The sequence below is a fragment of the Haemaphysalis longicornis genome, unplaced genomic scaffold, assembly GCF_048455015.1.
Source record: "Haemaphysalis longicornis isolate Haplotype H1 unplaced genomic scaffold, Haemaphysalis longicornis Haplotype H1 scaffold_10, whole genome shotgun sequence".
In the NCBI taxonomy this organism is placed as follows: domain Eukaryota; kingdom Metazoa; phylum Arthropoda; class Arachnida; order Ixodida; family Ixodidae; genus Haemaphysalis; species Haemaphysalis longicornis.
Window position 1 is genome coordinate 59,912,558 of NW_027526204.1, and position 25,854 is coordinate 59,938,411.

A 25,854-nucleotide genomic window follows, 5' to 3' on the forward strand; every position below is an offset into this window, starting at 1 on the left:
GCCTACAAAAGAATGCGAACGCATACCCCAAAACCCACAAACAAGTAAAATAATACGAGTGTGCGCTTTTTTCTTTGCCCGTGCGTGTACGAGCTGTGAGCGGCACGGGTACCCGGGTACTTCGCTGTTAACCCTATCCAAACGTTTGACAAACGCATCGACTGATGAAAGACCACTTACCAGCAAGCTGTCCACACCTGTCGCCGTATCCAAATGCTGTTTGCGGCTGTTCCTCGTGTGACAGGAGCACATGAAAATCTTTCCACCAAATGGCACTACTAGTCCTTCACAAATACGAAAAAACGACGGCCCAAGGCGAGGCTTGAAGCTCCGGCCGCGCCGAGTCACCGGCCGCGCTGCGTTGATAGCACAGAGGTTGTTTACATCCGGGCAGCCAGTCGTGCCGCCAGGGTAAGTTGAGTCGCTGCAGTTGGGTGCGTTGGCGCGCTGGCACGAGAATTTAAATCGTCTATGTATGCGCAAGCAAGCGAAGCAGATGAACATTGCAATTGTTTGCAACGGCGAGAACTGCCTCTTCGTTAGCAGCAGAGTTTGACAACACCTATCGCCAAAATAAACAGATTGAGACAACACGGCCGCGCTCTCTGCCTGTGATCGCGCTGGTTGAAGCATCTATACGGGTATACGTACGGTATTGGTTTTGTAGCTGCGTGCAACCGTCGCGTCCTGCTCACTTGTTCTAATTAGCATTAGGCCACGTTTGAAGTGCTGGTGCACGGAGACAACAGAAGACTAACATGGCGACCGCCCGCTTGAGATGATTACCTCAGATAGGGCGTTTATTGTGGACGAGGTAGTATACAAGGAACGGAACGCCATCTCACAAATGGTGTTAAGTAGTTCTAAATCCTCCCTTTTGCTACCCGGATGGGCAACGGTACTACCATGGAGGTTCGTCCACTTCTTTAGATCATGCCTAGGGAGTACATATTTTGCTATAGGTACTTTTCAGGGCACATTACTTGATTAAAACTCCATTTCCGGCTAGTTTTCGTTTACAGTGTACATTGCTCTCAGCCGGTGCACCAGTGTCAACAACCTTTACCTCACCAAAGCTGACGGAGACTACCGATTCTATCACAGAGACAACATCTACAAGAACACGATGGACGAGTTTCGGCGCCTCGAGAACCACCGCCTACTCCCCGTAACACAACAGCACTTGCGTGCCTTTGCCACCGGTGTGGACCCGGACGCGGAATTCCCTCTGGCGCTAGTAAAAACCAGATCACTCAACATAACGGCAACACAATGGAACCACACGGAACCGCCACGATGCTTCGCATCCTCATCAGGGTTCCACACAGAAAGATGGTGTAATTTCTCGTTTTTTTTTTTTTTTTGAAAGGCCGAGTTCTGTCATTTTACACTAGGTATTCCCTATTGAAAATGTGGAGTTGATGGAATCCATCAAAAATCAACATGGTGGATTATGGTAATGGAATTAATGATGGCATGATGGCAGATGACTGCATGCTGGCAGGGTGATGGATGACGGCATGCGTCGGTAGCTGATGGCAATGGTAGCGTCGATGCTGGCAGCTCGGGTGACAGTATGACTGCAGATATGCGAAATTGCAAAAAATGACGACATGAAAAGGAAAGATGCTATGCAATGCTAATTAAAAACTGGTTTCATTTCTTGCGAATAAATTTATAAAATAAGATTTGCAGCAAATAAGTAAGCTTGCATATGCATTTTGCTCTGTCCATTCATGTCGTGATCATTTTTCTGCTATCCTGCTACAATGATCTGAAAACTTAACCATTTTATGAGAGCTTAGATGTGTGTGCTGGGGTGCTTAAAAATATTACACAAAACAAACTTGGTGTTAACGTTGAATATATTATCATTAAATATCAAATACGGTGACTATCTTCGAACAGGTGGGCAGCTGAAAAGAAAAAAAAAACTGAGTTACACACCAAAGCTTATACAATCCAGATCAACTCAAAACAAATGTATATTCACATTTCACATACCTCCTTAAACATTCTGAGATGGTCACTCCGATGTGGTCCCTTGCTTCTGCCCTTCCTCTTTGCCATAAAAATAGAAAGCCTGCAGAAAAAGAACATTTTCAACAAATTAAGCGGAAACCATCCCTAGGACTCCCTTCAGGTCATGGAAGGGTGCTCTTGACCGGCACTGCTCTAAAAGGCATCGCATGGTGGCAATGCCTTTCCCGGGAAAGGATTTTAGTAAGATGCAAGCGTGCACGCATGCAACCGAGAATTTCAAGAGAACATGCGTTAGCAGCAGGTGGGAAAGAAGCAAAACACCCTCGTCTAGAAGAATTCTATGCTCAAAGCGCAGCCAGCGAATACCAGGCGCAAAAAAATGTAGCTTCAGGCGAGTGTGTTGAAGGTTAGGAACACGTTAAATTGAAAAGTGAAGAAGGCCAGATGACATTAACCTGGTTGGATGCATTGAAGCGACGAAAAGAAACGCACACAGTCTTGAGATGAAAGTGCAGACTAAACGAACGCTTGCGAAAACTTAGCAAACTTGTGATGAATTTAGAGAAAGTTCAATACTATGAGGACAACCGAGCTGTGCAAGCACTAAAGACCCTTTCGGAAGCCGCACAAGAAGGAGAACGGGTGTGCCAAATTTGCCATGGAACAGATTATCAATAGTGATAAGGCGCGCTAACTAGACAGCAACCCACGTTGCGGCCAAGTGTTGTGGAAGGCGGCTTCTTGTAAAGGATACGAGCATGTGAGGGGCAAAAAACTGCTGAAGCTGCCGTGTCAAAGCACACTAAAAATCTTGTCGGACCTTCTGCAAGAGACTCGAGTAATAAACATAATAAAGGAACGGCTTCAAGTGGAGGGACAAAGCTTGCGGTCACTAAAAGAACCATACTGCAGCCTGATTACTGACGAAATGTCAATACAGGAAAAAGTAATTTATGGCTGACAAGTCGGCATATTTTCGGCCTTGATATAAGCTGTGAACCTTGAACCAGTGGTGCCACTGAATTAGCCTGCAGGCTCCTTTGGTTTGTCCTGCGGGGGCTTTCCACGGCTGACGTTATCCCCTTAGGGTATTTTTTTACCGGGAACAGGAAGCATGGCCGGCTCCGTAACCTGAATTTTAGTGTGCTCAACTGTGTAAGAGGTAGGGTTCTTCATTATCCGTATTGTCACAGACAGCCACCAGACAAACAGCGCCATGTTCCTAGGCATGTCGGTTGACAACACACTACAACATCAGCATGTTTTGCTACATCCAGCGCGGCAAAATGACCCATCGTTCCTTTTATTTGACCAAACCACCTCATTAAGAACCTTAGAACAAATTTTCTAGAGAGAGAGAGGAGGATGTTTGATGGAATGCAGAAAGTTAGGGACTGTTTTGTTCTCAAGGCCCTCTTTAAGATCCAATAAAAGTTGTCACTTGTGAACCCAGTTTGGCTCCTAAGCTGATCACACATTGAGCCGAACCTGGAAAAAATTAAGCTGTCCCACGCCACCTTGATATTTTCGCCTGTCGTCATCAGCAGCCCCAAGTTCCTTCAGAAAAAGCCCAAAGGTCACGAATACGCTACAGAATCGAAAATTCCAGTAAAACAAGCTGAATAGTGCAATCCCATGTTAAGGACCATGCATCTACTCCACGTAAATATGTGATTGCAGCCTGTTCAGCAAGGTGTCTCAAGTGAAGCATGAAGCGCAATAACACAACAGCCGAACCAAGAACTGTAGCGCGGATGGCTGATTGTGTGGCCACTTTCCGAATTGACGCCACCGCATCACCGATAGCGTGCACCACAGGCGACGCGGCGGAGGAAAAGAGAGCTATCGTTCTCACAGGCGGAGAGGAGCATTCGGTGGGCTGCACGAAAAGGGGGATATCAAGCAGCTGTGTCACTTCTAAATGTTGCATCATGTGCATCCTAGTTCTCTTTTTTACTAAGAACTCCCACCTTCGTGCTTGTGTTTCAGCAGTCCAATGTACAATGGCAGCAAAGGTTCATGTTAAACAATACATAAAGACGTTAAATACAATACATCCAAATTCACTGATTCCAAACTCGGAGAGCAATGAATTGCTGAAATGAAGATGCCGACCAGCATATATATACAGTGCTATATACAGTGCTACTGCACTCTCGGTCAAATTAGGCAAGTTCTGTTAACTGAATTTCACAGTGCACGTCATAGCATTGCACTACAATTGTATAGAACTAGGTGCCCACCTATTGTAACCAACCTGAAAAACAGCCAGTGACATCTGATGAGAGGTCCATCCAGATAGGTCCATCCACCAGTAGGGCATGCCAGCTGATCTCCACTGCAAGGTGTAACAGTCAGTAGCCTGCAAAATAGAAGTGAGTGGCAAACAACAAGCAAGTTGCATTAGCCTTAATCCTTCAAAGTTCTAAATGCGATATTAAGGTGTCGAGCAAGGTGTTCTTCACACTCCAAGCGAAAATATGAGAACGTTAAAATACCACATTACCTGGATGTAAGGATGGCCGAAGTGACTATCACAGCATAGTGACAATGTCAACGATCAAGCTTCTAACTCAATTCTCTCTTTGGAAGTAGATGCCGTTCATTATGACCAGTTCATGTATGCGTAAAAAGGTGCCGAGATGAGCTCTCTCATTGCTATACGGCAAATTGCTTCCACGATTCTGTGACAAAGCGCAGACCTAAATGATGATAACGTTGCCTTAACAATTAGGGAGTGCCTAGCGTTCCGTCCAGCCGGAATGCTAAAAACTGCTAAAGTTCCATCCAGACTGAACGCCAAATCAAAACCAGCCAATTAGCCGCCATTTCTCATTCTGGGATTTGGTGTAGTGGTTCCGCGGCTGACTACGAACGTTGTAGGCCCTGGTTCGATTCTCGCACCATTTTTGTGTGTGTGTGTGTGTGGCCGTGGTTAGCGTTTTGTAATAGCAAAACTTCCCACCCGCTTTACAATTCACGCGATGAGAGTAGTAGGTCTTGGTTTTTTACTCAAGCGGCCGAGCCGCTCCCGCTCACTGGAGCCAAGGCCGACGTAGCCATCGCCAGTTACACCCAATCTCCTCTAATTATTACCAGTGATTAATAATTAACAGTGACTTTGGCTAGTCAGTGAGCGGAAGCGGTTTGGCCGGTTAGGTAAAAATCAAGACCGACTGCTCTCGCTGAAATATTGTGAAGCGGGCGTCGGGTGGCGACTTGGAGATCTGTCCAGATTGAGCTAGAGTTAGTCCGATCAACTTTAGTGACAGTTGCCGTTCCGTCTAGACGGAACGCTATACGCAGCCTAACAATTCTGCCAAAGGAGGCTGGAAAGGCTGTGATGAACTGCTGAACAACAATACAAGTGAAGCAATTTTTTTTGTTTCTAAAGTCTCTTCTAGGTGATTGCAGCTTAAACCAGGTTCAATTCTTCTTCCCACGCAGTGCTTGAAGCCCACATGATGCGTCGGTGCATGTTTTCAGCTGGTACCGTCAATATCATGGCAACAATTTTTTTCCTTCAAAACATAAATCTAATTAGTCCTTAATAATGGCCGCGATGTCTTAGGGAAGCATAGGGAACCAGATTTAAGGTTGTGCTCACATTGACATCAAACCCATTGAAACGGTTTTCAAAAATGATACACATTGGTATAGGCCGCAAAATTTGAAACATGACAATAATGCATTACTGCCAATAATGACAATAGCCAGTGCTTAAAAAATTATTGCGACGAGAAAGAGGTTATCCTCTTCTGAAAAATTAAGAAAAAACTTTCAGTGTGATCTAACCATCCAGAAAAGGCTGTTCTCCCATCTATTCTCTAGCGGCATATTTTCTAGAATTATATTTATTTACATCAAGTCGTGTTTTTAACAGAGTGTATTATTTGCTGTGCAATTATGTACACAAGCTACTAGAAAGAGACCTTCGGCCTTAACCAGTCGAGAGGAGACCCACTTTTTTTTTTGAAGCATTTGCTCTTGTGCGGGGTGCACTCATCCACAGAATGAGAGCCCAATACAAAATTTAACTGAGCAACACGAGTGGCCGCGAATTATTCGGAGACGGTAGTGAATGTTGCAGTGCTTAAACGCTCCCCACGTGCGGCCAGCATTGCTTATACCTCTGCACCAGACGCACGATACGCATGTAGTTTCGACGTGGTAGCAAATTCGGGTTGAATGAACGTTTTTGGTGCTACTGATGCACATGCACAAACATATATGCGATTATCGAACGATTGGAACACTCAAACATTCACTGCACATGCGGGGCTTGCGAGTGTGACGCCAATTTCAGCCATCGTACCCTCAATATGAACGCAGAGAGCCTTGTTTGTACCTGTGCACTTTTCTGAGTGACCGCTTTGAAAAATGACAATGCCTGCAGTGTAGTGTAGACTGCTATGTGCCTCGGCTAAAAGTTACCTAAAGCGTACCACTCCAGTCCAGGTACGAAAAATGATGCGAAGAACAATTTGCAATTCCTTAAAAAGAACTACCCACCAAAAAAAAAAAAAAACTTGCGAACTCAACCTGGAGCGGTCGACCGCGCGTATTGGCGATAGGTTGTTGCGAGCACCAAACCGTTTAGCCAACGTAGCAGTATGGTCCTACTTCGCTCAACAAAAAGCCTACGAACGGCACAAACAATAGGGCTCTTCGATTTACAGACTCGAATTCACCGCGGATATTCCGCCGGAGTCCGATGATTCCCCGAAGCCATAAGGATACACAAGAAAATCGAATGCCTGACTGCTTTCAGGGAATCGGCGGTGAGTCCGGGACTGTAAATCGAACAGCCCTACTGTTTCTAGTCCCGCACGCAATATCCGCGGTCGAAAGGCAGATCTACGTAACCCTCAAAATCAGTCGCTGTCAAAAAACATTAGGGCTAACCGACGACGCAAACGTCTAACACGGAACGGAAGAGCCCTGCCCTGTTAAATACACAAGTAAAATGCAAAAAGTTGACTAGTCACTTACCTTAAATCACAGGCGACATATCTTCGTCGAAACAATAATCCGCTGTCTTCAAAACAACCACAACAAAGCCACTCGACAAGCGCGTAAAACTCCACCGTCTCGGCGGCCAGGAAGAAAGGAATGCGGCGGCGTGATGGCGTGGCGATGTTGCTGGATGGAGCAGTGGAGTACTGAGGCCGGGGTTTCGGTTTCGGCTGTGCCTTGGTGTTTTCGTAACGCAGTTCATACATGGCGCGAAGTGAACAAAATGCGTCGAAACAAATTCTGGCTTGAACATAGACACATAAAGCAATGTAAATAGAAAGATAAGGTTGCCATACCCAGCAAAAAGTTGAGTTTGTTGGGCTATCCTGTATATGAGCGATTGAGTTGTGGAATAAACCTCCGACATCACTTTGGGGGAAATCACTTTTGGTTAAAAACTACCAAGAACAGGCACATTTTTCGTTTAAAAAAAATCATATCGTGCTGTCAGCAAAAAAAAAAAAAAAAAAAAAAAAAAGAAACGGACCACCGGAGGATCGAACCACCAACTTTGCAACAAAAAAGGAGCCCGTTACCACTGCACCACCGCTACAATCGGAATTCAAGTCCGAACAAGTGCCATTCAGTTGGTTTGTCAATCTAAATCGCCCATGAATGCATAAATATTGTGAGTTATGTTTACTGCTTCTCGTATATAACCCATTCCGGCAGTCATACCGCTTCTTGGGCACGCACCAGTCTCCGAAACGAGGCTGACCTTGAGAAGTGTAGCCAGATATCTCAACCTAAAAGAGATATCGCACATCCCCGTTCTCCCCGACGAAAGCCAACGTAGCTATGAGTGAAATGGCATAGAGGGAAATGGCATGCGCGCCCGGAATTAAAATTATGTTGTGTAATAATACCGTGCTTAGATCTGTCTCAAGGCACCTGATTACAACTAAGGAGGATCGGCGAAGCGCTAGACCAGTAGTCTGCCGCGTACAATTTAAGCCATGCCACGGACGGTTCTGTCCGCGGGCTCAGCGCAGCGAAAATGAACACGTACGGTTTGACGGTTTGACCCTGTCGCAGCGAAAAAAAGCTGCCCATGTTTTCAACGTAAAGGTCCGCACTGCCATCCTTACACCAAAAACGGCGAATAAAGGGCATACAGTTTCATACCAGCCCTCCAAGTTCTGGCTTAAAAACAAGAAGCGCTAATCAAAGTAGCTTTTCTCTAATATGCCAAGTTTTCAGCAGCACCTTATCAAAAATGCAGTTATTGTTTTTTCTTCTCGAAATTCCCAATGCCACCGCTATGTTTCTGTTATTATATCAGTCCTTCGCTATCGAATGAATTTTGGCTTGCTGCCAGCATTCGTTCGGAAAATGCCTTTCCATCATCAGTACAGCAGTCAAGCTTGCCGTCACTCGAACATCTGCCGTCATCGCGCAGCGTGCGTGCCAAGTTTTCGGCAACACCTTTTCAAAAAGGCAGCTTTTGTAATTTTCTCGCAACGGTCAATGCCACCGCTATGTTTCTGTTATTACAAGCGCTTCGCTCTCGTATAAGTTTTGGCTTTCTGCCGTCATTCATTCAGAAAATGCCTTTCCATCGTCAATTCAGCAGTAAAGCTTGCCGTCACGCAAACATCTGCCGCCATTGCGCCGCAAGCCTGCCAGCATGGAGGAAGGTGCTGGAAGGTGCTGAAAGGTGCTGGCAGGCATGCCATCATGCCTGCCAGCACCTTCCAGCGTCTCCTTCCAGCAGCTTCCATTACAGTTTCTTACGTACATCAAGCTTTCCAAGGCGACCATCAAACGCAATCAACCTTTCCAGCATTGAATCTTGATGGTTGGTTGATGGAATTTTCAACAGGGTTCTGACTGGGAATAGCAATGTTTTTATATTTTCACCTTTTGATACCTGTTGTTTGTTGTAATGTATCTGAAAAAAATAAAAATTTACACTCGCAAGAGCATTAAGTTCCCTTGTTTTGTCTTTGCGGGTCCTTTTATTTTGTGCTTCCAAAAATAGTCGCAGTAACCAACTCTTTCGGCAGCGCGGAGGAACAGCCGGCGGCGGTGATGAGGCTCTGGGGCAACTCCGGTTGTCGTTCTTAAGTTGTTGAGTATACTCGCATAACGTCAAGCAATTCCTTTCAAATGCGCATTAACGTGCTTTCGAGATTTTGCAATTGTCTCGAAGGGATAACATGTATTTCCGCAAACGACAAAAATCTGGACGCTAGCGAAAAGCAAAAACGTGCATAAAAACATGTCGTTCAAGTTGAGTTATGCTGCCGAAAATGGCTTTCATTTGGCTGAATCAAGAAATAACTGTTGCATAAGAATTACTTTGCTTATTAAGGGAAACATACAGCGGCAAACGTCAGTATAGCTCGGACATCTCTAGACAGAGACATAACATGGTTTGTCTCTGATGTAATAAAATAGAGTAAACTGTATAAGTCCAATGATACGATCACGGCATATAAACGCGTAAGGACAGTCGAGTGAAGTGTAGCTTTCTAGTCGTATCACGCTGGTCAATGCAGGGGTAGGAAACACCAGAAGCGCTTTGGTCCACCCGTCAAGTAGCAGAGAAACGACCCTTCACAATTCCCTCCAGGTGAAGTTGGTGACCATCAGTCGGTGGCTGTCTTCACACTGGAAGGATCGCCGGAACGCCCGAGAAGCAGGTACCGCGAAGTTGCAGAACGCCTTCTGTAAGATACGAGGGGTCCAAGTGAGGTACAGAATACGCTGAATTGGATCAATATTCGGAGAGCGCTCGTTGGATTATTTGATATGTTTGAAAAGCGCCGTTTTTTCTGGCCATGCTGTAATCGAGAAATGATGATCGCCGTGGCAACATGTTTTTCTTGAAATATTCTTCGATCGCAGCGACCTTATTGGTTGTCCCCGACACCCCCTCACTGATCACTTCCACATCACAGTTCCACCTGACAGCCAACCCGGAACAAAGAAAACTTCAGCTGCTTACGCACCCAGGACTTCACCGATTACAGTCGGAACAGGCCTATGACGCGGGATTTGTGTCAACCCCAATGGCTGCCACGGCGCCTTGCCGCCTGTGTACAGCTCCAGTACAGGTTTTCAAAATTTTGAATAATATCTTTTCCTGACTGGTAGTTTTGTAGTCAATATCGCTGTCGAAAATGGATGCGAACTGTACTTTTGATTTGCGGTTCATTTTGGCCTCGTAAGCTGCAATTTGTCTCGTTCGGTGAATTAAAAATGTTCCAACTCGGTAATACCAGAGTCTTGCAATGATCTTCTGGTCATGAAACTCCCGTCAAAGTATTGTTGTGGGACAGAGGCAACCGCGAAGGGTGCCACCGTCGGCCGTCACTTCTCTGCGCGTACAGCCGCGCAGCAGAACCTGCGGACGCCTTCGGCGGCACTTTACGATAGAAACGAGTCATTGGTAATTATACCCGCGTTTTTTGTCACAAAACGAAGCCGACAGGAAAGGATTGTAATTGTAGCCCATACGGGGAATCAGTATCAGGCAGAACGCAAGCTCAAAACTGTCTACTGATGATGTCTAGGTTTGATTCTGACAAATTTCTCAGAAAATGCAAGGCGCAGGGGGACACTCCAGTGGAATCGGATATCGGGAGGGTGTAAATTCTTTCCTGACCTTTGACCGCCCTCCTAATAGCCTTGGCCAGCTGCAGCTGTCAAACTTGAAAATCTATTTCAAGTTTTGGAAACGGCGCTGTTCGCTCTAGGAAAAATTCACTCGCGTAGAAAGCCTAAATAGCTTGGCCATGGTGCTCCGTTCTGGCATGCCGTAGGCGCCGAAGTTCGAGACATTTTCTTTAAACGCGCTATGAGGTAGATACAGCGAGTGACATGCGGAACTAACTTCTGACACCTACGAGGACTGAACCAGGGCGAAAAGCATGGGAGACATAAAGACGCGGTGCGTAAGGAAAACTTTGCACGGGTAGGCAAATTTCTTTCCGACCTCCTTCGGACTTAGCTTCTGCAATGCTTTCCTTTGACTCATCATTGAGGCGCAGTGTGGCGTCATAGTGCGCTTTTTCAAAACGCTGAAAGCCTTGGCATTATTGAACACTATAAAACAGATTATTCTCTCTAGTGCCTCTGGTTTCTGATGGAAGTAAGCTGGTTGTAGAATCCAAGTTGCGAATGGGAACGGCAGTGGGAGTATTTTTTAATAATTCTCGGCTTCGTGAATTGCTCGTTAGGCGTGCGCTCATAGAAACTCGTTCACAGCGAACATTTATACATTAACATATTTACATATTTCTTTTACGTATGATATTAACATATATCACATAGTCACAGCCATATGGTGACGAGGCCTTTTATATTGTTACGGGAAGCAGAAGTGGACACGGCCACATAGCTCCAGTGGACACACACCGACGACAATGAACCACTGGGCGGCATGGTCTCAGCTCCAGCTGTCATGGCCGTGCCATCCAGGGCTTCATCGTTGTCGGCGCTATGTGCCAGTGTCCGCTTCTGCCTTCCGTAACAATACACCGCGGTTATTCCTGGCCTATGAATCCTCTGAAACAAAGGCCCTCCGGGTGATAAAAACAAACAAAAATCGATTTTGTAGAATTCAAATTTGGTGCCCTTGGAAGACCGCCTCATAGTCTCTACAATGGCCGAAAGAGGGCTCCAGGAGTCCGCAAGAAGTAGGAGTTCCTGTATAAACATCCCCTTCGCGAGGGGCACGATCAAATGCAGAGCATTTCCGGGGGCGCACGACGTTAAGTAGTTTGCGTTACGTTGATGTTGTTGCACTTGTGGCAACTGCTGACGAGAGAGCGCTCGTCAGCAGTAATTTGAATGAGTCAACCATATAAGGCGCGTTAGTAGCGTACCATTCTGTGTCGGCTTTGTGGCGCAGTGGGTAGAGTACCATGTACATTGCGTTTCACCCGCAGGGTCGAGGGATAGAAACCTGGCGCCGGATAGTATTTTCTTTTTTATATAGTAGGGACAACGACAGTGCGGACTACGGACGTCAACGCGGGTGACATCGTAAGTTACTGAAATGCTCTACATTTAAAATGTCCGCAAAACGAAAAAACTCCCCCCACCTCCCCGAAGGGGATCGTGCAGAAATGCGAATGCATTGGGTGCACCGATGAGTGCGCTGCGGCAAGCAGTAACGGAGAGAGGCGTGCGCTCCACTGCATTTATATACATTTACCGAGCGCAGCGAGCGGAGAGAGGGTACGCGGAGAGGAGAGAGAGACCCACGCAACACGCCCGCCCAGCGCGCGAGCTCTCTCACCCGCCGAGCTCCGCGATGCGAGCGCCCTCACACGGCCGAGCGCACTCCTTCTCTCCACTCCTCTCCGCTACTCCGCCCGAGCTCCGTGATGCGAGCGCCCTCACACGCCCGAGCGCGCTCCTCCTCTCCTCTTGCCCTCCGCTACTCCCGCCCGAGCTACCACCTGCTCCGGTTGCTAGGCGCGCCACAGCTGTTGCTAGGGGCGAGGAGGAGCGCGGAGAGATAACACCTGCGGGCGCACGCCGACGGAGCACGACAACCCCCCCGCCGCGCCGAGACGACGACGACGACGACGAAGGCAGAACTACGAGGCCCGCGCTCACGTGCGCTCGCGCTGGAGGAATGAGGCGCACGCCGACGGAGCACGCCACCCCCCTACTAAGAAATGCATTCGCATTTAAAAGACGGTGGCTTTAGGAGGTCCTTTTACAGTCCAGAATTGTGCCTGATTACAAAGCAGCCAACATTCCCCCTTAACCCCCCACCCCGTTCAAGGAAAATAAAATAAAAAGAAGACAATGCCTAAAAGAAAAATATCCACAGCAGCTCTCGGTGGCTCGGCTTCACCCTTGCTGGGCAATATGAGCTAACCACTCTCCTCTAACCACTATTCTTTTTTCGCAGTAAAAACATTCGGTAGGCACTTCAAAATGTGGATCTTTCCTGCTGTTGTTCCGACAAAATCCAACGTGCATCCGACAATTGCAAGTAGTTCAGTTGCCGAGGAGAATGATGTCTACAATGTGTGTGCACACATTGGCGCGCTATTTATCTCTATTCACGACGCATTCGTCAAGCCGGTGTGAAATGTTTTTTTACATACGTGTAGGTGCCGTAAATAACATCTCAATTCACTAACTTTTTTCGGGGAATGCTACGCTTCTATCATGCGCGCAGCTCAGCGTCAAAAGGTGAGCGAGTGATATAGCGTGGCTTTGTCGCCGTTCCCTCTGTAGCCAGTAACAGCATGACCGTTCAAACGAAATTTTTCGCCACTCACAAAATGCGTAGTCCATTTTAGCGGCACACGACAACTAAAGCAAACGCGGCGAGCGTACGTTCCCTGCCGAACGCCGTCCGACCACTTCCAAGGCTGGCCTTCGATCAACGCCAGCGCCGCGGTGCGGCCTGCTCGGGCAGCGCAGGAAGCTCTCCCATAGCGTGACGGCGGAGTTTCATGAACAGAAACTCATTAAAAACACTAGTAATATTGACAATAATTTAACTCCACCAGAAACAAATATCAAAACTTACAAAAAATACCTCCCGTTTTCTCCAGTGGTGTTTCTCAAGACACGTATAAATATGCAGGGTTGGAAAGAGCTAAAAAGCGCCCTTCAAACAAAAATGTCAATTTTTCGGATTGCTCCGGTGTTATTTACCGGCTGTTGCCTTCGCATGTTACGTGCAGCAGGGACCAATACTGAGGCAGTCCAATGTGCTAATCAGTGAACCAAAAATGTCCTCCCAAGACTCCAACGCCTATCGTCGCTTTCCTTCAGCATCCTCTTTATAATATCGTGTTTAGTTAGACGGGCTCGTCTGGCGCATTTTTTAGAAGCCGTGCAGCACCCACCGTGCTGCTCCCAGGTTGCGACGAGAGCTATACATTGCAAAATGGGAGACTCAAAACAGTGTCAGAGTAGTCATCAACTCCCTCCTGTAACCCCCTTTGTTTTATAGGGGGTCGTAGAATGCACAATAGAGTCATGGCAGCGGTGACTCTCTTTCTACTCCCTTTTCTTTTAAGTGTGTAGGAAGGCTTAGTTACAATGCCAATGTGTACGACAGTGTGTATGACACGCAGGGCTAAGTGGACACCTGGTGGGTAAAATATTGGCCGCATACCCGCTCGCTTCGCTGCAAATGCGTCAAAAGATGGTCTTCAGCCACGCTGCAAAAAAATCCCTTTTTTCTCCCCGCCCACCTGTGACGCTCTTCCCCTTCCATCTCGCTCTTCAGACGATAAACGCAGTGGTGGATTGCGCAAGCCAATTCGATTTTCCCGCGTGCCATGGTTGGCGTTCTATCTGTTGAGACCCTTTGTTAATTTTGGGCGTGCCATGGTTGGCGTTCTATCTGTTGAGACCCTTTGTTAATTTTGGGCGTGGCGCTTGAGCCACGAGCCCTTTTTGGCTAAAATATTGCTTTCAATGCGTTCTATTTATGCTTGCTATCTAAAAAAATGCGTCCACGTCTTTTTTGAATTTAAAAAAACACTGCCTAGCACCAATTATGTATTTGGATTCTTTCTAAAGTATGCCTACTCGTTTTTTGTTTTGTTTTTTTTTGCTGAACAATGCCGAAAATTACGAACTATGTTTTTAGATTGAGTTCAGAAATGTTGTGCTTATATAAACATTTCGTTCAGAGCAATTCTAACATTTGGCCAAACGGATGAATCGAGGGACAGACAGACAGACAGACAGACAGACAGACAGACAGACAGACAGACAGACAGACAGACAGACAGACAGACAGACAGACAGGCAGGCAGGCAGGCAGGCAGACAGACAGACAGACAGATACAGACACAGCCACAGACAGACAGACAGATAGACAGACAGACAGACCAAAATTTTCGTGTCTGAGAGGCCTAAGGAGGACTATCGTCTTTACAAGCAGTCGTGACCTGCATCTTGAGGGCGCGGCCCGTGGCTCCACAGGAGGGGAAGCAGGTCATCATGAAGTAGAGTCGGTCGTGTGAGATTCCCCCAAACCGACGTTCCTTGTTCCGCTGCACCGTGCGCAACCGGTCGCCCTTGGCTTCCAGCGCCCCGGCCGCGTGACTGCCGGCGTGTGCCGCGAGGCTCCGCATCAACAGGAGGCGGATCTCCGCGTCGCGCAAACCCGTGAGGATCTCGCTCTTCTCCAGCAGCGCCTCGAACTCCCTTAGATCCTTCGCGGACGCTATCAGGTCACGGTCAAGCTGGCGGTCTTCGAGCGGCTGCATCAGATGCAAACGCAGGCGTTATGAAAAGCGGTCAAAGAGTCCTGCAAGTCATTTAAAGGGGCACTGACACAAAAATTTTGCATCTTGTTTTTTTTGTTGCGATAAGTAGCTAGTGACCTACTTACCACCTGTAGAAACCTCATTTGCTTCAGCGTGCGACGGTTGTTTAATTAGAGGCATTTTCAATGCGGCCAGTCGCAGTTTCGGTTTCAGCGAGTGCCGCGAAACGATGGATTTTGTGGATTTTGTGTGAACAAAGCTGACCACGTGACCGTCGGAGGGATATCACAGAGCAGAGCTACCGTAACACTGTCGAATCCGCATCGACGGCAGTTTCTGCGAATGCCCCCACGTACTGATCTCGTGAGGCGCTTAATTAAAAAGCGACCGTGGATGTGAGGCAGGCGCTGCGAGTGCAAATGCTACCGCGGCTAAAGAACGACGAGCGACGCTCGAGACGGTGGGTGGCAAGACGCGCGCTGGGAGCAGCCGGCCGGTCTGCCTACAGGTCCGCCTACAGATGTGTTCGGCTCAGCACTGCGGCGGATATTCGAGTGCCGCTCTCGTAAGCGGCGCAGATGACAATTTTTAATGCAACCCGCCATCGCATCATTAACTCCTTTCTCATGTAAGCCACCATGGTCGGGACTTCGGGACAATTTCGTGCAGCGGTAACAAGCTATCACTCGAGCTACCTGCGCCGGCCTGGGCCACTTCGCGGCCGTGGCCGCCGCCAGCACAGCGCCCGTGCGGCTAGCTCAGTCAGCTTTCCGTGCCTCCGGCGCGTTTTCGCATCTAATGGTAATAACCAGTAATAGAAACAGAGTGCCTGGAATCGCTGTAGAACTTTGGTAGCGGCCAGCTGCCCGATGAGCTGACGAAATCACGGCGCCTCCGCCGCCAACGATCGGGTCGTTCGTTCTCGAGAGCAGAAGCTCCGCCCTCCGGCCCTCCGATTGGAGCGGCGAGCCAGGCGAGCCAGCAAAAAACGCCGTTAGTGCGGAAGCGGCAAACACAAACTCGTGACGGGTTTGGATGTTGTTTATTTACAATTGCGCGTGGTCCTTTGCTGGCTGCTCGGTTGCGTTTCGCACACTTCAAAATTGATTTTAAATATGTTCTAGGCTGCATTCGCCGCTGATATTTTGCAGATGATGTATATGTCTTCCCACCAATCTATCTCCGAAGTTATCTCGCCTTCAAAATTTTGTGTCAGTGCCCCTTTAAGGGTACAGACAACCAATTTTTACAGTGACGCTGTATGTGGGTAGCCGAAACGTGGATGTACCGATCCTTTATGGTTTAGTGAAGGTTTTCATTCCCCGTTGCCAGCCCCAACCAAGACCATGTGTTTGCGACCTCTATATAACGAAGCCCTGCGGGGATCAACCTAATATAGCGAAGTCGCAAAGCTGATCAGTCATTGTTTTTGTCACTTTTAACTGAAAAATGGGCCTGAGAGAGGCAGTAATATAATGGATACTAGCGACTTCGACATGGTAAAAGGCACACTAGACGGGGACTCAAGAGAGAGAGAGAGAGAGAGAATCAACTTTTATTGAGCCCAATGAGGTATTGGCGAGTGCACGCAAGCACCGGATGGGGTGGAACCCTCTTCTCGGGTCCCATATGCGTCTAGCAGCTCCTGGACCCTGGCTGCCAGCGCGAGCTGGATCGTCAGGTCGGGGCTAGACAACAAGGTCTCCCATCGCTCTCGGGGGTCGGGTGTGGGAATAGGGGTGGGGGTCGGGCGGATCTTAAGAGACTCGCACTCGGCTAGGACGTGTGCCAGAGTGCCTTGTCTCTCCTTGCAGAACGGGCAAGTACTCTCGTACCTGTCAGGGTACATCTTGTTTAGAAGTGTGGGATGCGCTAGCGACCCCGCCTGTATTCTTCGGATTACGGTCTGCTGTTTTCGGCTCAATTGTGGGTGAGGCCTGGGAAATCTGCATCTACGCTCTCTGTACATTTCAGTTATTTCTCTATAGCTCGTGACGGGGCGCAGCTGCGCCGGCTCGTCCTCGGCCCGGACTGATAATTCTCGGGCGTGGTGGTCGGCGAGTTCGTTTCCTTCCACCTTCGAGTGAGCCGGCACCCACACGAGCTCTAAGGCTCGCCTCGGGGGCCTTCGCTTGGACAATTTCGCATGTGCCGCGGGGGACACCCTCCCTTTTCGGAAGCTGGCGTACGCCTTCTTAGAGTCCGTTACTATAGTGCCGGCCCTCGGATGTGTTAGCGCGAGGGCCACGGCAACTTCCTCTGTTTCGATCGATTGGGTCGTGCGGACCGATGCGCAGGTCACCAGGGTGTCTATGGTGGTGACCGCCGCCGTAGCCTTGGTTCCGTACTTGGGAAGCGCCGCGTCCGCGTAGAGGACGTCGGGGTCCTCTTCGAGCTGGCGGGACAGCGCCCTGGCCCTTGCGGATCGCCTCCCTTCGTTTTTCCCGGGCTGCATGTTCCTGGGAAGGGGCTTGGTCTTTACGACGTCCCTCCACTCGGTAGGTAATGTCTCGGTGTCTGGTTGTGGTTCGATGCTCCATCCCACCTTGCGCAAGACGGTCCGTCCGTGTTCGGTCTGACTTAGTCGGATCCTTTGGTTAGAGAGGTGGGCCTCCACCATTTCGTCCACCGTGTTGTGCCTACCCATGCCCAGAAGTTTCTGCGTGGACGAATGCACGGGCACTCCCAGGGCGAGTTTGGTCGCCTTTCTGACCACCGTGTCCAGGGCCTCACGGTCCGCCCTCGTCAGCTGGAGGTACGGGGCAGAGTAAGTGATGCGGGACACGATGAACGCCTGCACCAATTTCAGGGCGTCATCTTCCTTGATTCCTCGGTTCCTGTTGGGACTCTTCTGATCATGCTCGAGATCTGCTCGGAGACGGTCTTGATCTTGTGTGTGGCCGCGGTGGCCTTGCCGTCGTCGCGCAGCAACAGGCCCAGGATGCGGATCTGCTGTGTGGGCTCGATCTTCGTGCCGTCAATCGTGACGATTACGTTCGGTGGCGGTTCTTTCTTGGGCCTACCTGGCTGCACCATCAACAGCTCCGACTTCTGCGGGGCACAGATCAGCCCGCAGGTCGTGGCGTACTCATGGACGGTGGTCACCGCCCTCTGCAGGGTTTCTTCTACCCAGGCTTCGGAACCCGCTCGGGACATCCACACCGTAATGTCGTCGGCGTAGAATGCGTGGTCCACGCCTTCGATCTCTTGGAGTAACCTGGGCAGGGGCAGGAGGGCCAGGTTGAAGAGCAGCGGAGACAATACTGACCCTTGCGGAGTGCCCCTGTCTCCGAGCTCGATCGGGTCGGACCGTTCCTCTCCTATCCTTATAATCGCCGTACGCTTGGTCAGAAAGTTCTGGACGCAGCCGTACGACCTGCGGCCGCAGCCCGTCTTGCGGAGGTTCTCGAGCACGCTTCCGCGGGACACGTTGTCGAAGGCCCCCTTGAGGTCCAACGCAAGTATCCCGCGGGGCGAGTGTCTTGTGGCCTTCTTGAACACCAGTTCATTTAGCTGGAGGAGGACGTCTTGGGTGCACAGGTGCTGGCGGAACCCGTACATAGTAGCCGGCATCTGGTTCGTCTCGTCCAGGAACCCTTGGAGTCTTCGGAGAACCATGCGTTCCACGACCTTGCCCACGCAAGACGTGAGCGAGATCGGGCGCATATTCTCGATTGTCAGCGGTTTGCCCGGCTTGGGAATGAATCTCACTTCTGCTTCCTTCCATTCCGCGGGTAGTTCCGAGCGTTCCCAGGCCAGGTTGATGTGGTCCAGGAGCTCGGCCGTCGCCGCGTCGCTCATGTTGTTCAGGAGTCGGTAGGTAATGGCGTCCGTGCCGGGCGCGCTCTTTTTGTTACTCCCGTCGATGGCCGTCAGTAGTTCTGTGGTGGTAAAGGGCTCGTCCAGCTCCGGATTTTCGGGTCCCCCGTATTCCTCCGGCAGCGGGAACTGCCCGCGCTCCGTCTTAAGGTACTTCGCCTTCAGGTCTTCGATTAGCCTCTTGCCATCCCCGCCGTAGGCGTTGAGTACCTTGGTGAAGTTTCGGTTCGTGGCCGCCCTACCATTTAGCGGGTCGACCAAGTGACGCCGGAGGCACCAGGTCTTGCGCGCGGACAGCATGCCCTGCATGCCGTCGCACGTGCTCATCCAGTTCTCCCGGCAGAGCTTGGCAGAGTACTCGGAGATTTGCTTGTTCAGCGAGGCTATGCGCTTGGGCAGCTTTGTGTTCCTTCTCTGCCGTTTCCACCTCCGAGTCAGCGAGTGTCGAGCCGCCCACATGTGCGCGAGCTTGGCGTCGACGAACGGTGTCTTTGCTGTCGTGGCGACGGTCTCCTTGAACTTATCGAGCGCGGCCTTCTGTTCTCTTGCCCACTCCGCGTACGGTCTTCCACTACTCTCCTCGGCTTCGGCGGAAGATTCGGCCGCTTCTGCCCCGCACTTGCGCATGCGGTCCCAGTCGGTGATCCTCGCCGTGCCGATTTCGCTCTGAACTTGGGTCCTCTGATCATCACGCTCAGGATGTCGTGGTCGGATCCCAGGCTGACGTCCTCGTTGCGCCAGGTCGCGTCGAGAGTCCCCGCGAGCCACGAGAGATCCGGAACGGTGTCCCGGTTCGTGCCGGTTCCCCTTCGGGTCGCTATCCCAGGCTCGTTGAGGAGCGCCAGTTCCAGGTCTTCCATCGTCTTCGCGAGGGCCTTGCCCCGCTTGGATTGAAACTTGTAACCCCATGTGGTGTGCGGGGCGTTGAAGTCTCCGAGGACCAGGAGCGGCCTGTTCCCCGCCAGCTGCTTCGCCTGCCCGACCGTCTCGTCGAAATCGAGGTCCCTGCGTGACGGCCTGCAGTAGGTGCTCATCACGAACAGGTTCCCTCCGCTGCCTATGGTTCTCGTGTGTATCTCGACCAGGGTGTGTTCGCAGCCCTTCTGGGCCGTGAGGTGCTGGGTGGCCGCCACGTTGCTGCGTACCAGGACCGCTGTCCCTTCTTCCGACGGGTCCGTGTAAGTCACGTATCCCGGAATTCTGGGTCTGCCGCGGGTCTCCTGGAGCGCGATCACGTCCGGCTTCTGGTCGAGGCTCTCGATGTGTAATTAAAATTCTGCCGATTTCTTCTTGATTCCCCTGCAGTTCCATTGGTAAAAGATTGTGGTCTCCCCCCACGGTTGCGTCTATTATTGTTCCTCTTCATCGTCGTCCGAGGTCACCTGGTCGCGCCTACTTGCGACCGCCCCCTTGATTTTACTGGTACTCGCGCGCTCCCTTCTCTTCCCAGAGAGGTCCGCGTACCGCATTTTTGCTTCCAAGGACGAGGTCTTGGCGGCTTGTTGGTCCAGCTTGGTGGATAAGTCCTCCATCCTGCTCTCAATCTCGACCATTTCGTGCTTCAGGCTTCCCACTTTGGACCCTAGGAGCTCCAGCTTCGTTTGCATGTCGTTCTGCTGTTGCGTTAGTTGGTTAACGGCCGCGAGGACCGCCGCCAGGCCATCCTGTAGCTGTTGCATCTGACTTGGCTCTAGCGACGCCCCCTCCGGCTTCAAGGTCTCGGCGTCCATTTTCTCGTGACGGGGCGACAACGACGTTGACGGTTCCGCCTCCCGATCGGGTATAGGTGCGGGGTCCCGCCGTGGCACCTTCCGTTTCGTGTTGGCGTCCCCGGACGCTTCGTTTGATATAACTGCCCCAGCGAGCCTTCCGCTAGCTAGCGCATCCATTTTCTCCATGAACGCCCTGATCTGCAGGTGCTGTTGGTGGATTTCAGCGTTCTGCTTTTCGATTAGCTTTTTCAGATCCGCGCATCCGCTACATTCAACGGTTGGAACGCTGTTCACAAGAAAGGACAGTGACACGGGACGAGCGCCAAACGAGCACGGGATTAGCGCTCGTCCCGTGTTACTGTCCTTTCTTGTGTCCCCGTCTAGTGCGCCTTTTACCATGTCGAAGTCGTATCACCAGCTAGCCCAAATTTCTGCGTTGGATACTAGCGGCACTGTATAGAGCCAGCAGCCACAAAAAAGTCTGGAGGCGCTTAAACACAAAATTGGTCATGATGATGACGATGATGGTAATAATAATAATAATAAGAAGAAGAAGAAGAAGAAGAAGAAGAAGACGAAGAAGAAGAAGAAGAAGAAGAATATAATATTAATAATGTTTAATATTAGTAGTACTAATTGTGATTATGAATGGAGCCGCTAGTGCCTTCCTGCGGTTGCCGTGGCAGCTACTTCTGGTTTTGATTGTGTCGTCTGACGCCGCACCAACTAGCAAGAGTAACTACACTTCACTTTTTTTCGACCGCATCGCCAACTACCGTGCGCTTCCACGCGTGAGCATAGGTCGGCAGGCTACCTCACGAGTGCACTCACGCACCCCCCCCCCTCACCACTCATGAGTGAGTGGCGACTGCACCTCGCCATCGTTTTGGACTGGCGAGTGTGAGTGCGAGTGAATGCAAGCCCCTCGCAGTGAACCCCGCTCACTACTCGCGAGTGCGAGTGACACTGGCCATGAGCCCCGCTCAACGGTGGCGCTACTCGCGCCATTTGTGGGGCGCACATCGTGGAACGCCACTATCGCGCTTGTACTCGCTGTTGGCTATTCTTCGCCGGAGCCGCTCGCTGCGACGGTTGTTAATGGCGGGATTGCTTTTAGCTTCGGAAATACGTCGTCACTGAACTTCTGCTATGTGGCACCCTAGAATTAATTCTCTTGTGGCGTGTTAATTTAGAAATGTGATTTGGATGGCCTTCTGACGCCATAATGCACTAATACTGTTCGGTTTCATGACTCATGGAGGGTCTACTGCACAGGCTCGCGTGCGAGGGAGACGACGAGTGGTGAGCGCGAGCGCGAGTGAGTGTGAGTGGTGATGCAGAGTTGTGACGGCGAGTGGTGACGGCGAGCGGTGATAGGGAGCGCAAGTTAGTGCGAGTGCTCACGGCGAGTGGTGAGCTTGCCCATTTAGAGAGCCGTTTAGCGCCAAGCTCATGCGAAAGCACCAGGAGCAACTCGCGTAGTTTCTCACTGTGAAATAAATCCTTGAAGGGCAAGTTTCACCTTGCCTGATGTCTAACATTCCGGTTTTGTTTCTGCTTCATTCCCGCGAGCCTTAACTCAAAACCTGCATGTAACGAAAACCTGCATGTTACGAAAAGTGGAGAACTTTTGTCAACTTCGTTACATCCCGGTTTACGGTATTTATTTTTTTTTCATTTATTTATTTTTTTTATTTATTTATATACATACCGTAAGGGCCCGGGCATTTACGTGGGGGTGGTTAGGTTAGAAAGTCAAAATAAAAACACTTGACAGCACTGTTTTGAGAAATAAGCCGTACGAACACTAAAAAAGACATTAGAAAGAAAGAAGGAAACTAAAATAGGAGGCAAGCGTCGAAACTGAAAAAATACACGAACAGGAAACCACAACATATCAGTGCGCATTACAACAGTTCATTTCCACGGGAGGCTAGAATGGCAGCTTGAAATGAGGATTACGTATGGTGGCAACGAATTCCATTCGGCAATACTGAGCAAGAGTGGGGAATCTTGATAACGGTTTGTTCTGGGGCGGTATTCTCGAGTTTTGTCCCTTTTGCGTCCCTTTCAAAAGTGTTCCTTTTGGCAAGCCCTGATTGGCTAAAAGCGAACAATTGGAAGCGAACAATTGGAAGTGACGTAACGCAAGCGCGGCCAACATACTGCCAACGCCCAATGCTTAACCGGAAGTACGTCACGGTGAAAGGGACGCAAAAGGGACGTTTTCAAAAGGGAGAATTACGAGAATACCGCCCCTGGTGAATATCGCGTGAGTGATATTCACTCGCCTGAGTGAGTGAACAGTGAGCCACAACGAACACGTGTAGTCCGCACAAAACATGCGCACAACCAACCGAGTGGCTTAAAAGCGGCGGTCACGAGAGCAGCGCGGGAGTGCGCACTGGGGGACATGCAAGAGCAGCTACGGCCGAGGTCGGCGGCGAGCCCCGACCATGACGCCCAGACAGCGAGGAGCAACCACCGTCCGCGGCGGACGCTCTTGATCCGACGTCGGCACAAGTGACTGAAGACGTCGCCGTGAGTGTACAGCACCATGCTGTAATTTTCTGGACAAGCAGGGCTTCAACTGCCGCAATGTTTTGTTTGCGTGCTCTACGCGCTTGCTTGCTGTGCTCTCTTTATAGTGCCTCCCAACTTGCTTTCTTTGTTGTTTCCATTTTGGTTTTTCCGGAATACACCGATGATTTGTTCTCATGCGGATCAGCGTTAATTCATCGGGCGGGTTCGGGCTCGCGAACCCTTTACGCTCGAAGGGGGTTCCTTCAGGAGAAAATTCCGCAAAATATGATACACCCTAGGGCCGCCATATTTTAGACGGCTTATAGTTTCATCAGCTTTTCATCTGTGTTTAGTGGTGAAGCCGGCTTTAAGGAAACCGTTGCAAGCTTTATCTTTATAAGTTGGTTTTCCCACATTGTCTGTTGCGCAGAGAAACCATGAACATCTACGTAGGGAGTATGGTACAGAAAACGGCTGTAAGTGCTGTTTCACTGACACAACTCGGAAATAAATTATGTGACCATTAGCCGCTAAGACGATTTCAACATTACGCACCCCAGCTTCGCAAAATGAAAGGGCACTCACTTTTTGCGGAACGCATGTCCTCTAGGTCATAAAAAAAAATGCGCCCACCTCCCCGCGAGGGGAACCCTGTGTAGATGCGACGCATCGTGGGGTTGACTTGGTGTTTCCGTTGGATTGATTCTGAAATCGCGTGAAACGTGTCGGGAGCGCGTATGATTATTATGTTTTATGATTATTATTATGTTTTATTGGCCAATCTTGGTCAATCTCTCTAAGTGGTATGCTTGGGGCTTCGATTTCGCAACGACCTTTACTCCATCATTGTTGCTGTAAGTGGAAGCTTCTTTTCTTTTAATGCAAGTGTTAATCGTTGCCCCATCATGCGTTGTATCAGTAGCTTCTTGACGTAGTTTGAATGACTCAAGGATATAAGGCGCGTTCGTAGCATTTGATTCTCTCTTGGTTTTGTGGCGCAGTGGGAAGAGCACCATGTACCACGCGTTCCGCCCACAGGGTCGTGGGATCGAAACCGGGCGCCGCCAACTATTATTTTTAAATGTAGAGCATTTCTTAGCCTCGCCTGTTCCTGCGTCGGGCGGCGTCCACAGCTCCGCGTCCGCAGCAGGTGCGCCTCTCCTTCTCTCCTCTCTCTCAACAGTAGCTGGCGCGCGCATGCGTCGTAGTCAGCCCGTTCGCTCCGTCGCGGTCTCGGCGTAACAGGTGCGTGATAGCAGCGCGGTGGGGCGAGGAAGGGCGCGCGCTGCTTGCGCATGCGCGCTCTCCCCCCCCCCCCCCCCCCCCCCGTACTGCTCTCCCTCTACTGCGCGCCCTGCAAATATAGCGGCTAGCGGTCGCTCGTGTTTCAGTCACTGCGTTGCTCCTTCCTTCCTTGGTTGACGCTCGTGCCCACGTTTACTCGTGTCTGCTACTCCAGCATCACGGAAGAAGCGATGGAAGCAACACTGCCTTCAATCAGTACTGAGGCCCCAATGCTCTGCATTTACTCGTGTTCCCCTCGCGGGAAGGCGCGGGAATTTTTTTTATAGTGTAGGGGGAGGGGTGTAGACGGACAACAACGCCGTATGGAGGAACAAGGCGAGTGAATGAGATGCAGTCGCATCTAAAGCTAGCGTTTTTTATAGTGGGGTAACCACAACAGATTTCTAAATTTGCGGAAATAATTTTAATCTGACGCGTTACTTCGTGAAGTCCGAAAGGTGACGCCATGTAGGGTTTTTAAAGTTGAGATTACCGCACGTATCTAAGCTGGTCATTCCATACCAAGCGCCCCAGCCATAACGTCGGCCATCACGGATTTCTTTTATAAAAATTGTGGGACATCCTTGCAAGGCCCACAATGGTCCCTCAAAGTATTTTTGTCCGAAAAAGTTTTGTTCATTTTCTAGCCGCCCTCCAAGGTTTAATGCAAAGTTAGGTCTGTCAGAAAATTTATAAAAATATCACTTCTTTTTAATCGCCGTCATTTTTTGTGTACATCAAGTTGAGGCCCTGGAACGCCCTATGCCAGATTTTAAAAAAGCAATTGCTTTTCGTGCTCTCGATACAGAAAATACACGCTATTGCGCATTTCCAAACATTTTAGCAAATATAAGCACATGCTGTCAGCCAGTGAAGCATTGTCTTTCTGTGTATCACCATTGCGGAGAATTCGCAAAAATATATTGACACTTAAGAAAATGCGGGGGAAAACTATTGTCAAATTTGAAAAAAATGTCCTTTCTTGCTCATATTCACCCCCGAATTCCGCACTGCCATGCTCGTAGTAAAAAAATACAAAGCATTCACTAGTGCAAATGATCGCAGTTCATTCCAGAAAGTTTACTCAGAACAGTTTTTGTTTTAGAAGAGAAATAAATTTTCGAATTTGCTCACCGCCACTTCACCACGTTGTTCCACAGAGCGTCTTCTCTGCACGGCATGCGGCTGCCTGCATGAAAGACGAGCGAGCCAACGGCTTCGCGCTGCAAGAATACCTTACCCTGCAATTATATTTCGCAGCGTCAATACGGGAAAAAGCGATAGTTCGCGTGTTGGTGGTAAAAGTACAGCTTGGA

General features: G+C 49.8%; 1 protein-coding gene across 2 annotated transcripts; it reads right to left on the reverse strand.

Moving 5' to 3' along the window:
- Positions 1-1,405: 1,405 nt before the first annotated feature.
- On the reverse strand, positions 1,406-7,460 carry LOC144158614 (uncharacterized). 2 transcript variants are annotated; one of them, XM_077689626.1, is made up of 4 exons: positions 6,976-7,460; positions 4,241-4,345; positions 2,005-2,083; positions 1,406-1,916 (listed from the first exon to the last, which is right to left on the reverse strand). In XM_077689626.1, the coding sequence occupies exons 1-4, from the start codon at positions 7,203-7,205 to the stop codon at positions 1,875-1,877; spliced, it is 456 nt and encodes a 151-aa protein (XP_077545752.1). In that variant the 5' UTR covers positions 7,206-7,460; the 3' UTR covers positions 1,406-1,874. The 2 variants fall into 2 exon arrangements, 1 of the variants encoding a protein (XP_077545752.1); XR_013320149.1 differs by having other exon boundaries at positions 1,617-1,916; positions 4,227-4,345; positions 6,976-7,119.
- Positions 7,461-25,854: the final 18,394 nt, after the last annotated feature.

Bases quoted from the DNA above. Each gene is read 5' to 3' on its own strand.
- LOC144158614 (XM_077689626.1), bottom strand. From the start codon at position 7,205: ATGTATGAACTGCGTTACGAAAACACCAAGGCACAGCCGAAACCGAAA. The intron at 4,346-6,975 runs GTAAGTGACTAG...TCTATTTTGCAG, and splicing joins TATGTCGCCTGTGATTTAAG to GCTACTGACTGTTACACCTT. The intron at 1,917-2,004 runs GTATGTGAAATG...TTTTCTTTTCAG, and splicing joins ATCTCAGAATGTTTAAGGAG to CTGCCCACCTGTTCGAAGAT.